Source organism: Nicotiana tabacum, chromosome 15 (assembly GCF_000715075.1).
Source record: "Nicotiana tabacum cultivar K326 chromosome 15, ASM71507v2, whole genome shotgun sequence".
In the NCBI taxonomy this organism is placed as follows: domain Eukaryota; kingdom Viridiplantae; phylum Streptophyta; class Magnoliopsida; order Solanales; family Solanaceae; genus Nicotiana; species Nicotiana tabacum.
In genome coordinates, this window is record NC_134094.1 from 112,455,883 (window position 1) to 112,472,438 (window position 16,556).

A 16,556-nucleotide genomic window follows, 5' to 3' on the forward strand; every position below is an offset into this window, starting at 1 on the left:
AGTTGAAGGATTGAGACTTACATATTCAGGCATACTGTCTAATAATTTTGGCTGCATTAAAGTTCTTCTCCTCCCCATTACTATTTTTGTCTTTGATGGCACTTAGTGTTCCCTATACTGTAATAATGTGCGTATCCATGTAAAACAATTTCATACAGACACGTGTGATCAAATAATCACATACATGCTAAGAGTACAACACTGAAATATGACGACAACAACAACAACGACGACATACACAGTATTATCCCACATCGTGGGTTTGAGGAGGGTAGTGTGTACGCAGACCTTACCTACATTGTGAGGATAGAGAGGCTGTTTCCGATAAACGTTCGGCTAGTCACGAAAATATGAATGAAAATAAAAAAAAATCAGATCTGTGTCCATCAAATATTCAAAATCATACAGAGCGAAATTAAAAGCCAAAAAAGGTGTAATAAGAGAGCAAAGCAGAAGCACATAGAGACTGCTTATTCGAGACTAATAAGAGAGCAAAGCAGTAGTTTATTCGAGATGTACATTTACACAATGGGTGAACGTCCTTATGCATTGGAAATGGCAAACTTACTTGACCCTGGAGGTATCTACTTCCATTCTAGAGTGATTGCTCAAGGAGACTGCACCCAGAGGCATCAAAAGGGTCTCGATGTTGTTGTGGGTCAAGAAAGTGCTGTCCTGATCCTTGATGATACTGAAGCGGTAAGCAATTCTCTAGGAGTATCATGTTCCTCCACGAAGAATGAAAGAATTTCTTTGGTGGTTAGGAGAATGCTAATACCATTGAGATAGTTCTTATTCCATATAGTAATTTTCCTTCTCAAAGAAAAAGAATGCTAATACCATTGAAGGCTTATCACGTACATACATACAAAGGGAGAGTTAATTGGATTAAATTTAAGTTCCCACCACCCTAATTCCATGACAGCTTTCCATTTTTATGTATTGCTATTCTGACAGTTCAGATTTGTTTTTGGAGTTTAACTTAATTATCTGCATGGAGCTTCGTTGAGCCTGATTGTTATCTACGGTTCTTTGTTCGTGTTTGTGCCATGCGTTCACATTTGTAGTTCCCTCATTTTTAATGATTGTTAAGCATGTTCAAGTTACATTTGATTACCATTTTTTACTGGCACTTTGCTGGGGCTGGAGAAAATGCAGGAGTTGCTGTTGACGTACTGAAAGCAAGTTTTGAATAATGGAATGAAACAATTTGCTGCTCTTGCCTGCAATTAATAAATTGGACGGTTTCTCACTTTGTGTGTTATCCTTGTGCTGAGTTCTATCATTTCAACACTATTGTACGTCCCTGAAGGGGCTGCCTGCAATTAATAATTATGTACAAGTTTCTGCTCCACTTGCTTTCCATTGTATCTCTTGTCAGATACTCCTTGGAACTTATTAATATCTACAAACCAGTTTCTTGTTTCTACATGTTCATTATATATCTTCATATTTTAGTCAGTTCTCTATGAACCATAGTTGTGCTAATAGCTGTCATCAATTGTTTTTTCTTTAACTCCCATTTATGTTCCCAAATGCAAGTGCTGATTTTGTTTTTTGAAAATGGGGTCTGTTTGTGCTGAAATTCATAAAAGCAGTAGTTTACTGTAATCTTCTGCTCCCAGAAACTCTTTTAATTCATATTTCTTATTATAAACCTTTTGCGTCTAGAACTGTAGAACAATTTCCGTTGTTTATTACACCCTATTTGATCAAAGTCTTAGTTATTTTTCATGTGTTTTATTTATGGATACTTTTTCTTGATGTTGCCGATAGTTGGTTTGAGTTCTCCTAGTTTGAGTTAAATGCTTATGTTTGTATTGTATGACTATCTTAAACTTGTAAACTGCATGAATCTCTGTAAGACCTGCTCTGTGTCTAAAGTTCTCTGAGTAATCTCATTTGAGCGAAGACTATTATCTAGTTCCATATTTTTCTAAATTCTAATTTTTAATTAGAGAAATGAGTTGATTTTTGGGGGAACTGAAACCTGTGTTGTTTTAGGTATGGGGAAAGCACAAGGAGAACCTAATACTGATGGAGCGATATCATTTCTTTACCTCAAGTTGTCGACAATTTGGTTTAAAATGTAAATCACTTTCTGAAACGAAAAGTGATGAAAATGAAGTTGAGGGAGCGCTTGCCTCTGTTTTAAAAGTACTGCAACAGATCCACACTCTGTTCTTCGACCCGGTATGTTTTTTGCTATTCCTCCCCCAAAATTAACTCATACTTTCTGTTTGAGTCGTCTCAAAATCTGTCCATTGTTGAGGTTTTTTTTTCTTATTTTTTTTTTCAGGAACGCAGGGACAATATTATGGAGCGAGATGTTAGGCAGGTAAAATTCTTGACAAACAGTTTAATTTATAGGCGACTTTTAGTTTAGTACTCCTTCCGTCCTAATAAAAGAAACTTCTACTCTTTTCTGCCCATTCCAAAAACCTAACCCCTCGTTAAATATTCTTCTCCACAATTCAAATTAAGATAAACCAAAAATCCAGGGACGATATTATGGAGCGAGATGTTAGGCAGGTAAAATTCTTGACAAACAGTTTAATTTATAGGCGACTTTTAGTTTAGTACTCCTTCCGTCCTAATAAAAGAAACTTCTGCTCTTTTCTGCCCATTCCAAAAACCTAACCCCTCCTCGTTAAATATTCTTCTCCACAATTCAAATTAAGATAAACCAAAAATCCAGTTTTCACATTATTAAATACTCTTCTAAATCACTTATCCCAACAACAAAAGAAAAGGAAGAAACTCTGCTGAATTATTTTCGACCAAGTTCAATGTTTTGCCAAAAAATTTACGCTTAGTAAGTGATTGCAAAGTTGATTAAGGAAGCATGAATTTTAGAAGATTTGTGATAAAACAGATTCCGACTAATGTGAATTTATGCATTCGGCAATGAAAATTGAATTACTAAGTTTGTGAGGTGAAGAAAGTTTGTTTTAGGGAACATAGTTTTTGTTCCAAACTCTAAAAGTCCTGTTCTAATAGCCTAAGCATGGATGTGATTTTGTTTGCCAAATGTCTTAGAAAATCACCACTTGTGGAAATTGGCTGAGCAATTAGGAGCCACATACTACACAGAAGTCGATCAATCGGTGACACATGTGGTCTCCATGGATGCTGGAACTGACAAATCGCGTTGGGCGGTGAAGGAGGAGAAATTTTTGGTCCATCCAAGATGGATTGAAGCTGCTAATTATTTATGGCGAAAGCCGCCTGAAGAAAACTTCCCAGTCAGTTCATAACAATTTGCTAACCTTATTTTTGTAGTTTTGAATAGGGGATATAGTGATTGTAAATTATAGTAGAATTCTTTCAGGTTTATTTCACTATCAGAAATTAAGGCTGTCCAACGGGCCGTCCCTTCCCGTTCCGGTCCCGTCCCACTTATTTCTAAACGAGATGGGCCCATGTTAAACGGGACACGGGATGGGACGGGATGGCCATTTCGTCCCGTTCGTCCCGTTTCGTCCCGCCCTGTCCCGCCCGTCCCGTCCCGCGTGTCTTGCGTCCTATTTGTTTTTGTGCATTATATACAAGAAACTTATAATCCTCCTTTTCAAGGTTTTCCTAAGACCATGGTTAGAAATGATATTTTTAAATTTCAAACTGAATATCTTCCGTATATTCGTTGTGTATTTTCACTTAGATTGTAAAGTGTATCACATCTGATATAGGTCGTAGTCCTAATGGTTGTGATTATTTAACTGTTACATGTCATTGGGTTGATCATCACTGGAACATGCAAAAACGTATTATTGGTTATAAATTTGTTGATTCAAAACACACTAGAGCATATATTGCAACTATTGTTTTACAAATTGTTGATTTTTATGGACTTATTGATAAAGTTTTAACTAACACCTTAGATAATGCTTCTGCTAAGTGCTAATACAATTGCATCAACTAGCTTAATGAAATGATTGCAAAATTAATCCAACTTATGCACCGACCATTAATGAAATAATTACAAAATTTAAAAAGTATTTTTTCCTATTCCCCAAGTTTATTTAATTTCTATTATACTTAACTCATCTTTAAAATTAAGAGGTGCAAATGGACTTGTTCGTAAAATTTATGAGAATTTAGTAATTCAAGAAAATGAACAACCATCTCTCGATTACCAAGCTAACATATATTCTTATGTTAGATCAATATTTGATAAATATAAATCTATGGAAACAACAAGTGGTGAAACTAGGGAAGAAGAAGAATACAATGAGATACTTAGCACTGGGAGCTATGACGACATGGAACTCATGGAACATTAATCAACATTGCCAATTTCAGAACAATGTCCGAGAGAAATTATAGATAAGTTACAACGAAGTTATATAGGAGCTTACAAATATTAGTATGATAATTTGTAATTGGCTACTAAGAGGCCTAGTTCAAACAGAACCCTTCCTAGAAGGTGGCTGCGTAGATTATGTGCTCTTCAAAAGAATTATATTTGTATGTGAGATTTGAAAGTTCTATTAATAAAATAAAAGGCTCTAAGCGTTGAATGTTTTTTTATGAATTGTCTTACACTCTTACTTAGTTACTTAATGGCTTGAAATTATATTAAATAAATTATAACTCTGTTATAAATTTATAATTACTAGAATATTTCATAACAAGTCTTTTGTTTTAATATTTTATAATTCTTTACTTAGTTTTCTAATTTCCGTTTAATTTTTAAGTTTATTAAATAAGTCAAAAAACTAGCTGTTGCAAAATTAAAAACTTAGTTATTGTCAAAAGAATAGTCGTTGCCAAACTCAATGCTTAATTTTGTTTTTTTAAAACGGCACTTAAGGCCCGCGAACCCGTCATGTCCCGTCCCATTCCGTCTCATCCCGTTTGTTAGCGGGACGGGGTGGGCCTACCGCCTGTCCTGTCCTGTCTCGTCCCGTTTGTTAGCGGGACGGGATGTGCCTACCGTTTCGTCCCGTTTATCCCGTCCCATTTCGTCCCGTCCCGTCCCGCCACCGTCCCGGCTAAATGTCGTCCCGTCTCATCCCATCCCGTCCCGTCCCATTAATTTTGTCCCGTCCCGTTGGACAACCATACCAGAAATCATCTGATTATGACAAAAATAGTTCATAGAGGAATCAAACCAAAATCGGAACATGCACGTTTTGAGCAAATTCAACTGAAAAGGTGGATGAATTTGATACTGGCTCGTCTTTCTCATAGCTTCTTGAATATAGTCTAGACATTGGATCTTGTTTTTCTGTGCTAGGTTTCGGATTAAGTTTTATGTCAATGATACATTCATGTCACTTACGAGGTAATTACAGGTACATTAGTTATACAATCAGGTTACTTATGAGGTGATTATACATAGAATTATGTGATAAACATTAGATGTAATTGGATAAAACAGTAATTAACCTGTTATAGTAGGTTATGTTGATAGTGTTTAGAATCTTTGTCGGACCATGTAGCTTAATTCCTAGGTATTTTTGGCACTTCCACTTAGTTTCTCTATTGAGTACTAGATGGTTAGTGCATGTGCATAGCACATGTCCAATACTGTAAAACTTGAAATCATCATTCACAAATCACAATTAACTTTGTTATGATACAAAATTGAGAAAAAGATACAAAGGCATCATTGAAAAGTTGCACAGTTTTAACATACATGAGAGTACTATTTGCATATTCTATTTACATATTGACAAAAGTGATGCACTCTACTTCAAAAGTTGCACAATTTTTACATCGGAGTTCTATTTACATATTAACAAAAGATATTGACATCTGTACAATTATGAAAAAAGATCAGGTTTTAGAACCCGTATAACATAATGTATTAATTAATATGACAATATTACTGTCTACCTACCCTTTTAAATCATGTTGTTCAGTCTAGAAATGATATCTTACTACCTGAAAAATCAGGCATTAACCACAAAAATAATGTGTTTGTAGGTGCATTAGTCCCTGAAAACAGATTGCTGTGAAATTTGTTAAATTTTTCATAGCTTTCCTGGAGTTATTTGTAGAAAGCTCCTATTTGGCTTTCACAATTGTTGAAAGAATCCAGGTTGTGAAAGAGATCGAATAAATTAAGAATTTAATGTAACTGTGATAGATCATTGTAAGTTTTATTGGTAATTGGCATACCTTTTTTCAATGCATTGTCCTTAATTACCATATATGGTTGTAACTCTGCCTATGAACAAAGGAATCTAATTGTTGAAGAGAAAATTTTAATAAACAAAAAATTCGGAATTTGGTTCAAATAATATCTCCACATAACTAAGTGAAAAAAAAATATCAAACTGTTAAGTTGCCTTGATATTATCGTTATCCCAATGTTCTTCTCATGCAAATTTCAGAATCAGCTTGGCACCCTCTATCCTACTTAGGCCATTGCAATTTTAACTTCATAATATAAAAGTTGTCAACCTTTTATAATTTTCAAAGTTTTCAACTCTAACAGAAGCAAAGAAGATAAAGAATAATAATATACCAATCCTAACTACTTTTGATGAAACATAATTACACCTCTTATTATCAAACAAATACTTCCTTGTTTTCAAATGTACCATCAGCCAAATTATTACACAAGAAAATCAAGAAGAGTTACTTTTACCAAAATTGGAAGTTGTAACTATCTCATGTAAACAATGAATAATGACATTATGTGTGTTGAAGCTAGGATGCCTCTTATATTTCAATCTTCTCTGGTATTGATTAATGCAAATAATTTAAAAATCCAGTTGTACAAATGTAGAGGTACACGTCAAAGTTAATTTTATGTAACAAAAGAGTTAACTAAAGAAGATGTAACTGATCAAGATTTCAAAGGCTGCCACGGAAGGCCATTTTCAAATGGTATTATAAATTCTTTTAATAGGTCGATCATCTTATTTCCTAATCATCATCTTGTGGCTCCTTATTAGGTTCGAGCACAAGCAATTCAAAGGTATTTCTAGAGAGAAATTCAACCTTCCGTATTCATTGACAACTTTAAGTCTTCCCTTGCTTTCAGAGACTGAGTAACACAAGTAAAATCTTTCCAGGTAGAACCTATAAACGGGAAGCAAAAAAAAACAGTCAACTACTAATTTCCAACATGTAAAGAGAAAAAAGACGAGGCAATGTAGCAGGGGAGAAAAAGCAAACCACTAAATCTACTATAAAAGTGAAACAAAGACTATAACCTACCTAAATTCAGCTAGTTGTGCGTGCTACTCGAGCAACAAAATTCTGAGAAATTATACCCAAAATATTAGAACTTTGATATAAGAAGATATTAACTTGAAAAAGAGGTAAATACTATTGTTCCTAATAGAATGTTTTTAAACAATCTTGATTTATTATCATCTCTGACTCTCTAGTATGCAATTTATGTTTTGTGCTTGATGTTAGCCTGTTTGCGAGAAGCGATGAATCTCTTATGATAAGAGAGCTCTGATTGATAGAAATATTGGCAGAATCAGAGCACGAAGCATTAGATTATTCAACGTTAATTGAACTATCAAAAAGACACCGCATTTTCAATTCAATTTTGCTTCCTCATCTCATGCTACAGGGCCTCTTTTTTTAGGTGGCACCAATGATCAGTCTATTTAATTCACGTCTCATAACTCTTTTGTCAAATTGTATTTCTACCAATGTTTGCTTATTTTTATGATTTTTATTCGTATTCGATATCTCTGCAGCTATTCACGGAATATTCTTCTAAAGAACAAGTCTTTGGAAAATAGTAAAGTGAAATTTGGGTTGAGAAGACTAAACAAAAAGGAAACAAAAATCAAATTTAACTGAAATCTTAAGCCAATTGCTTAGACCACAACTTAAAGCAGAAAGTATATTGGTAGATATCCTGCATATAAAAACAAATGGCATGAGATTCAAAGAGAAACAAAGGGAATACAAAAAATCGAAAATAAAGAGCAACAACAACAAAGGAGAATCACAAACAAAATATGAAAAATAAAATAGAAAAAATAAATAAAATCAAAAATAGAAGAGACACTAACCTGAATTTGTAATATCCAAAGTAGAAAGGTCGAAAGAAAGAAGTGAGGAGAAGATTGAAAGAGAAGGGGTTAATTTCACTGAAGGTCATCCAACTTATCATTTATTTCACAAAAGTCATTTATCTATTTTTCATCACTTAAAAGTCACTCAACTTTACGTTTGTAACTTAAAAGTCATTCTAGTTCAAAACCTATAAAATATCCAATAACAAATATGACATGGTATTACATTTAATTAAAAAATCTAAAAATAATGCCACATAAGCTTAAATAAACCATATCTAAGCTAGACCCATTTCTTCCTCAGCCCGATTTCGGTCGGTTTTTTGAATATTAGTTTTAATTTATTTTATATGAAAAACCGACCGATTTCAGTCGGTTTCTTAAAAAATAATTTTTGCGGGATTCTAAAATAGTTTCCCGCATTTTTGCGTCAAAAAAACCGACCGAAGTCAGTCGGTTTCGTAAAAAAAAATTAAAAATTAAAATATTTTGGAAAACCGACCGACCTCAATCTCACATAACATATAAATGTACCACTTACAGACATGAACAACAAGCTAATAAGAACCTATTTTCATAAATTACTATTCTATTAAAGTCAATATTGGTAAAAAATACCCACAATGAAATTGCATAGTAGAAGTTCACTACTAAAAATTCGACCAAAACCGATCGCGTCGGTCGGTCAAAAAACCGACCGAAAAACCGATCGAAGTTGGTCGGTTTTCCAAAATATTTTATTTTTTAATTTGTTTTTACGAAATAGACCAACTTCGGTCGGTTGTTTTTGGCGCAAAAATGCGGGAAACTATTTTAGAATCCCGCGAAATTTATTTATTAAGAAACCGACCGAAATCAGTCGGTTCATATAAAATAAATTAAAATTAATATTCAAAAAACCGACCGAAATCTGGCTGAGGAAGAAATGAGTCTAACTTAGATATGGTCTATTTAAGCTTATGTGACATTATTGTTAGATTTTTTAATTAAATGTAATGCCATGTCATATTTGTTATTGGATATTTTATAGGTTTTGAACTAGAATGACTTTTAAGTTACAAATGTAAAGTTGAGTGACTTTTAAGTGATGAAAAATAAATAGATGACTTTTATGAAATAAATGATAAGTTGGATGACCATGAGTGAAATTAACTCAAAGAGAAGAAGATGCTGAAGAACAATCGAGAAGCAGTCAATTTTCAAAGAACAGGAAATATTAATGAAGTTATTGATTGAGTGAAACGACAGTTTTAACCTTGAGCTAAATTTATAGTTATGCCATTGGTCGACCACACTTGGCTTTTCTATATAAACTAGATAGATTTAGCGCGTGCAAAGCACGGGCCCGACATTTCGCATTTTCGGGCATCTGACGATTTCTTTTTTCTTTTCAATCCTTGAATTGGTTTCAGTCCGGACCAATACATATCATTCAGAATATTGATAATTTTGCAGATACATATTCTAATACGATTGGTCATTGCTTAATTTCAACCAACATAAAATCGTAACCAAGAGATAGCAACTAAGCATGATCCTTAGAACTTGGACTGTAAAATGACTTCAAACTCTCAAACGTGAAGACACAAAAACTTTAAAAGTCCAATACATGCCATGTAAATCAAACGTCTTAAACATTGATATGCAAAAACCGAAGAAGTCTGATGCTTAGGGAAGACGCAGAACGAAGCAAATTATTTATCAATCATAGAAACAACCATTCAAGCTACATCACATATACATGAACTTAGGAAATCAATCTGAATTAAAGTGAACGATGACAAATCATATTTAGCTCTGGATAAAAAAAGAAAGAAAAAGGAACCCACATACTGACAATGACAACTCAAAGTGCACTTAACATTTTCACAATGTTTGAAAAATTACCAAGCGTGGGAGGAATTCGTCCTTCGAAACGGTTATCGTTCAAGTCAAAAATACTTTCCTTAAAAGTCAATCTCCTTTAGTATTTTGTACCGATCACTGTATATTCATACAAAGTCTTGTATATCAACAGCGCATTAACATAAAAATCTTGAAAATTTTCAACATAGAGAAGCAAAATCCTTTAAGCCTTCATCAGAAAGTAGCTTACAATTTTCGCAAAAAGATTAGGTGCACGTATTGAAAGAAATTCCTTCTGAGAATATGTAAATGCAAATTAGAGGCTCATTTGTGCTACTGATCTGTTCCAAAATATATCAAATAAATTGAATTCCGCTAAAAAATATGAATAACCAAATAAATAGACAGAAGATACAAAATTACATAAGTGGAAGGCACCTCTTCAAGTTTTTATGACAGATCTTGCAACATAGAGCAAAATTTCCGAGTCCATCGGATCTAAGTCGAAGACATTCTAATTGGTAAGTCAATAAAGTGGTGAATTCTTATTTGAGCTTCAAGAATCTAATCATTAAGCCAACAATTTATCAAAAGAATCAATATGTTCAGTCACCATGTAAATATATCCAGATTGTCACAACCCGCACGCCCGTGACACAGATACTACATTAGCCAATAACATAATCAAAGAGACTCATGACTGCTAGAATCCTATTTTGACGACATACAACCAAGAAAAGTTATACTTTATTGGCTGCAAGGATCACCTATTCAGTATTTAACACATATCAAGTAATGTAACCTTTTCATTGTGAAAGTACTCATGAATAAGATATAACTATACTTTAGATCAGCATCATAGAGCAAAAATTACATTTTCATGTCCATGTTTATCATTTCTTGCAATTACTGTTTCATCTATGACTATTTCAAGAGTGTCTCTTAAGGTGAGACTTGTTTGAACCATTTAGGAAGCGTCTCTATCTCCACAAATCTCAAATTCTCAGAGATCAAAATGCAAGTAAATGCAATCATGTAGAAAAGTCGCTCTCAAATGATAATATTAGGAAGACTCGACAAAGAAAAAATTGAGTCGTTGTAATATTTTCCAAATCTTCCAGTAGAGAAAACATATACACATAATAAACAAAAAAGATAATTAAAATCCCATTAGATTTTATAAGTACGGAGAAGATAAACAGATAAATTTTCTCAATTAGTAAAATTAGACATCTCTTTGGATCTAGTGTTTTTGACGAATCTTGCTTTTAAGATGAAGTTTTACCCTTCGTGTTTCCTTCTGGCTCCCACGACACTGAACGCAATATTTTTAAGAAGAAACATAAAAAAAGGAAGTCTTTAGTATCTTGAAAGAAGAAATACAAAAATGAAAGTTTCAATTGAAAATACCTTAACAACTTTGGATGGTTAAGGACCAAAAGTAGAAGGAACATCATTTTTTAGTTAGACACATCCACGGAAAGCTAAGATGATCTCCTTGGAACCACTAATAACTGATGAGACTAATCTAGTGTTCGTCTACTAAATACAGGCAATAATAATCCTTAATCAGTAGATATGAATGATAAAATTGAATTATGTCGTTAATATCAAGAAAACTTAAACATTCAAAAGGATGCGAGGCTAGTAATGGAAGGTCAATATCATGGTAATATCTGAAGAATCATCGTTGGTTCCTTAAAGAGCTGCAACAAGATATGTAAGACTATGCTCCGCACAAGTTTGCATATTTAAAACTACTTTCAAGTAGACATATAACTGAAACATTGCTTTGTCGAGAACTATTTGCTCCTTATATATTCATTACTTGAGCTCAATTTCTAGTTAACAACTAAAAAAAGCTCAATTTCTAATTAAGCTTCGATCTAGTATAGAATATCAACTCTGTATAGGATAGAATGCAAGAGGCGAATGTGTCGTACGGAGTATAACAATTAGTTAGAAAACAGAGAGTTCCTAAACTTGAGCTCTAAATAACTACCTGTTTGTTTTTTTTATACCAAAAATTCTATCAGTAACCTCATCAATCTAATCACAACTTTGAGATTAATGATATAGGGCATACATGTGTTGATACATCTGATTTCTTGTTATGATCCAACAAATTCAGTTCCAAGGAAGCATTTCAACTCTCCGAGATCTTTTATCTTGAAATTTTGGTACAACACCTCTTAGCTTCTTCAACCATCTTGTCATGTTCGCGTTATCAGTAAGTTATTGATTGACATATATAAGGACGACAAGTTCACGATCATGTTATTGACATGCCTTTTAGTGAACAAAGAACGGTATAAAAAGTAGATTATTTTTACGACGGTATTTGCATAACTAAGATGACGATTTAAGTAATTAACTCCTCCATCCATGTAAAAAAATAATTCAAAGAGTATAACAATGTTTTTCCATTAAAGTAACAGAGGATTAATTAAACTTTGGCATATTTAAATTGAACAAAAGATAAACATCCATTTTAAATTCACATTCTTCTGTAATCCTTTAAAATTACTAACCACAATATGCCAAGTACAATGAAAAGTTCCAATCTCTGCTTAGGAAAATAAAGAAGACAGGTTGCTCATAGGTTTCAACTATAAGTCCAAATAATTAAATCGAAACTTAATTCATCATTAAGTGATTAATACATGCATCTGTAGTTTGTTTTGTCACCATAAAACAACAGCAGCCATGAAAATTAATCCAGAAAAATGAAAATCGCTAAGAGATCTTAAAATAAAGGAAAAAACAAGACAGGAAAAAAGAAGATGATTTGAGAAAATTTTAAGAGAACCATACCTTGAATCGTAAGACATATGAGAAAATACAGGAGCATAGAGTATTCCTTAATGTCTGAAAAAGGAGAACTGAAAGGATAGTAGGAGACGCCTTAGTTATGTTGGAACAGAAGAAAGAGTTTTGAATACACGCATTGTTAAAAGCACTTTTGTGGCAGAATATAATGACAATTCTGCCCTTGGTCGACCAACTTGCCTTTTCTATATAATAGAAATACTAGTTATGAGGAGTCCGTGCTGAGCCCGGCCCCAAGCTCACTTGAGAAAAAGGTATTATCTTAATTCATTTTAGTGATATCCTATGAGTGTTGGAAAATTATAATGTTCAAATACTTGTGTTAAACTAAAATCAGTTTCAGTGGCACTCAAAATTGATCAAAATGAACAAGTTGTATTAGTCAAATCAAAGGATTACTACTGCAATTACTTCTACACGTCAAAAGTTAACAAGAAAAAACAACATTAATATTGTTATAAAATAAAAGCAACTTAGTAAAACATGAACAAGACATGTTAGTTATGAAATAAAAGCAATTTAGTAAAACATAAACAAGGAATGGAGATAGAGAAAACAAGAGATTTTCTTCTTTAATTGTGTATATTTTCTTATCTATTACAAGGCCTTTATATAGGCATGAAAAGTGAAGAAAAATATGTCATTGAATATGTCATTAAGCATTTGAGAAAATCATGGAGGAAGAACAGACATCCACCAAAATTTAATTTTTCTTATAACAAATATCTAATAAAATCTACACTTTTACCACTTAATAACAGAACATAACTATGTAGAAGCCAGAAGAAAAAAGTTCACAACAATTCATCTTCTTCTTAATGGCTACCTGCTTTATTTTCCAACGCACTTTGACCTTCCAAATACAAATACTTTCCTTAACTCCCTCTTCATTACATACATTTTTTCCTTCAATATCCACGGCCAAAATAATTAAAGAAAAGATGAAAATGACCATATAAACACACAGCCTTCTTCAATATTGCTAAAACTTGTTAAACTAAAAATGTGACAAACTCATAATTTCAACCCAATTGCAATATTTTAACAATTGATTAAAATCAAAAAGTTTTATTAGTCAGATCAAATGATTACTACTACAACTATCACGAATGAATTCACTTTTTTGGTCCCTTCTCTTCCCCTCCCGCCCCATCCCCCCTCCCTTACTCCAAAGAAGGGAAAAAAGTTGGATTCATCACCAATAATTGATTGGATCTCTATTCACTCCTCATGACAATAACAAATACAAACATCAATATTCCCGGTATATCTACATAATCTCTTTGCCTCTTTGATGGAGAAAAATTTTCTGCATAACATTACCTTTCAAGGTGACTAAGTAGGATACCTGCTAGAAATACTAATTGTTATAACATCAACAGCATAATATAAGGTGCTTATGTAAAATATTGAACTAGATGCAAGATACTCACGATCTTTATAGCACTGACTTCGTGAAGTATAAACCCAGTTACATTTTGCCCAAGAAAACCAATAATGAAAAGAATATGTATACAATGATAGTAAAAAGGGTAGACTTAGTCTCAAAAGTCTACTGAATATCAAGAGAAATACTCACATAGAGTAGGGCAAGTTCTGATTCACTTTAGTCAGCAAAGGTCCTTTATATCTGACAGTTTCAGTTTTGGATTTTGCAATAGGTCTTTTCTCAACATTATCAACACAATCATGTCCACTTATATATATGCATCCTAAATAGGAAAAAGCAAAACCAAAATTAGAAGCTTTTTCTACATCCATATGATCTACTAAAGTAGATCGGTATTGACCATATAATAAAAGCAGATCTTGGTCCATGGAGTCCCAAGAAGGTAAGAACTCCAACCTGTCCGATGGCTTCTAGAATGCCGACTACATGGGAACAGATATTATATAGGTTGATTCTAATTCTTGCTGCCCGCTAGATTCCGAGAAATAAAGGGAGGGCTTGACCACAATTTCCCAAGTAAGAGATAAAATCTCACTAATTTTAAATTTCTTTTATAAATAAGAAATTCCCGATGGTCAGTGGCGCACGGCTCGAACCTCATTAGATAATGTCCATGTCCCTCTACCCTTTTCCCCTTAAAATCCGAGCTTTTATCTTCAGCAAGATTCGAACCCGTGACGTACACCTAATGTACACCATGTGTTGTGCTCTTCCTACAAAATCAAAGCCTTTGGGATATGTTTAGATTTTGTGGATATTGAGAAACAGATTTGCAGATGAAAATGGCAGCTGGTATTAGGTATTCCTTAGGTTCTTGGAGATATGGGCTATTAGCATTAATACTTTGACTTACCACTCCATATTTCAGGAATACGCCATGTAAAGACTGTAATTTGTGTTTTAGTTCCGTTAGAGTAGTATCTTCTTCGCAACCTACCAATAGATGAATTCCGACAGCAATGCACCTACATTTACACGATATCACTTTAGTCACATACGGAGATCAGGTCACAAAATGCATTATCTATTTTCTCTTTGGATTAAAATAATGCAGCTTGAAGGTACCATTTGCTTTCACTATTTTCAAATGTCTTTCAGCAATTGTGATTGCCTATCTCCAGCATCATTTGAAGTAACCTAGCAAGAAGAAAAATAAAGTTAAAAGTTTACCGTAGAAAGCTCGACAACAAAAGGCTAACCAACTTCCCATCCTTGTTAAATATAGACATGATAAAAGCAGTTTTCTTGAAGATCCATTTTTATTTTCTCGAAAACCAAATTCCAATCCAACGGAAAAAAATAAAGCAAGACAAAGAATCAGTTGGGGGAGAGGCTGAAACAGATTCCAGGCAATGAGGTAGCTATGGTACACAATAGGTCATAAGTCATTTCTGCACTCATAATTATAGCAATTTACAAACATCTTCATTCTTCTATATTTATCCATTTCGCAAATTCACATTAATGTTCAGCGTTGACTAAAAAGTTAAAATCTCTTAATTTGAATATAAGAGAATTCCTGGCTGTATGTATAATGCCAAGTGAAAATATAAAAGCCAAATAACGTCAAAGAAGACAGTCGAAAGTGCTTATAGAACCCTGCTAACTGCCATAGTAGGAGGCATAACAACCCCCATTTTCATCCGAAATTACTTATAACATTATCAAATCTAACACAATCCAAAATTTGGCAAAGTTAATATGACTATCAAATATGAGGCGAGATAAGATTTCAGAAGTTATCTGATATATTGGTGTTGAAACTCTTAACTGTTGTATTGAAAGTATTATTCAATAACCTTATATTGGGTTGACGGATAAGACAAAGAAGTTGAAAGTGCATATTATTCAGATGACAAGGAATCGCATTTGCAAATACTATCAGTTAGTGGAAACCATATGTCTGTTTAATAATGCAATCAATTAATGGTCGAGTAAAGATACCAAAGAAATAAAATAGAAAGCAAAAATGCAGCTCATTTATAATTCTCAGAGACACCAATAATGCTAACAGGCACAGAAAGCCAATTAAATAGATAAAAGAAACAAGTGGTTTACCTCATACAATCATGTATCCACAACTATAATATCTAAGCTTCCATGAGCAAAGTTGAATTGCTTAAAGTAGTGATTCATCCCTCGCCCTTTGAGAGCTCGAGTAGAGTACCTACAAGTTGAGGATGACTGAAGGGAGACCGCAAAAACAATTCATTTCAAATGACGAAATCCAGATCTAAAAGGAGAAAAGTTAGTCCAAGAGAACAAACTGTTTATTCATAGAGGAGCATACCATAGAATCTTCGTAGAACTAAAATGCCGAGTAGCCTGCCAAGGAAGGGGTCGGTGGAGGTGTAAGATTATCATTTCGTCAAATTGTAATTGGCAATTTAATATGGATACCTTTTTGTCAGATAAAAGTTATGAACATATATTTCTGT

General features: G+C 33.4%; 1 protein-coding gene across 1 annotated transcript; it reads left to right on the plus strand.

Moving 5' to 3' along the window:
* The first annotated feature begins 354 nt into the window (after positions 1–354).
* Positions 355–3,341, plus strand: LOC107779643 (RNA polymerase II C-terminal domain phosphatase-like 4). Its single transcript, XM_075231718.1, has 5 exons — positions 355–699; positions 2,005–2,193; positions 2,300–2,380; positions 2,485–2,551; positions 3,040–3,341. The coding sequence occupies exons 1-5, from the start codon at positions 355–357 to the stop codon at positions 3,255–3,257; spliced, it is 900 nt and encodes a 299-aa protein (XP_075087819.1). The 3' UTR covers positions 3,258–3,341.
* The last annotated feature ends 13,215 nt before the right edge of the window (positions 3,342–16,556 follow it).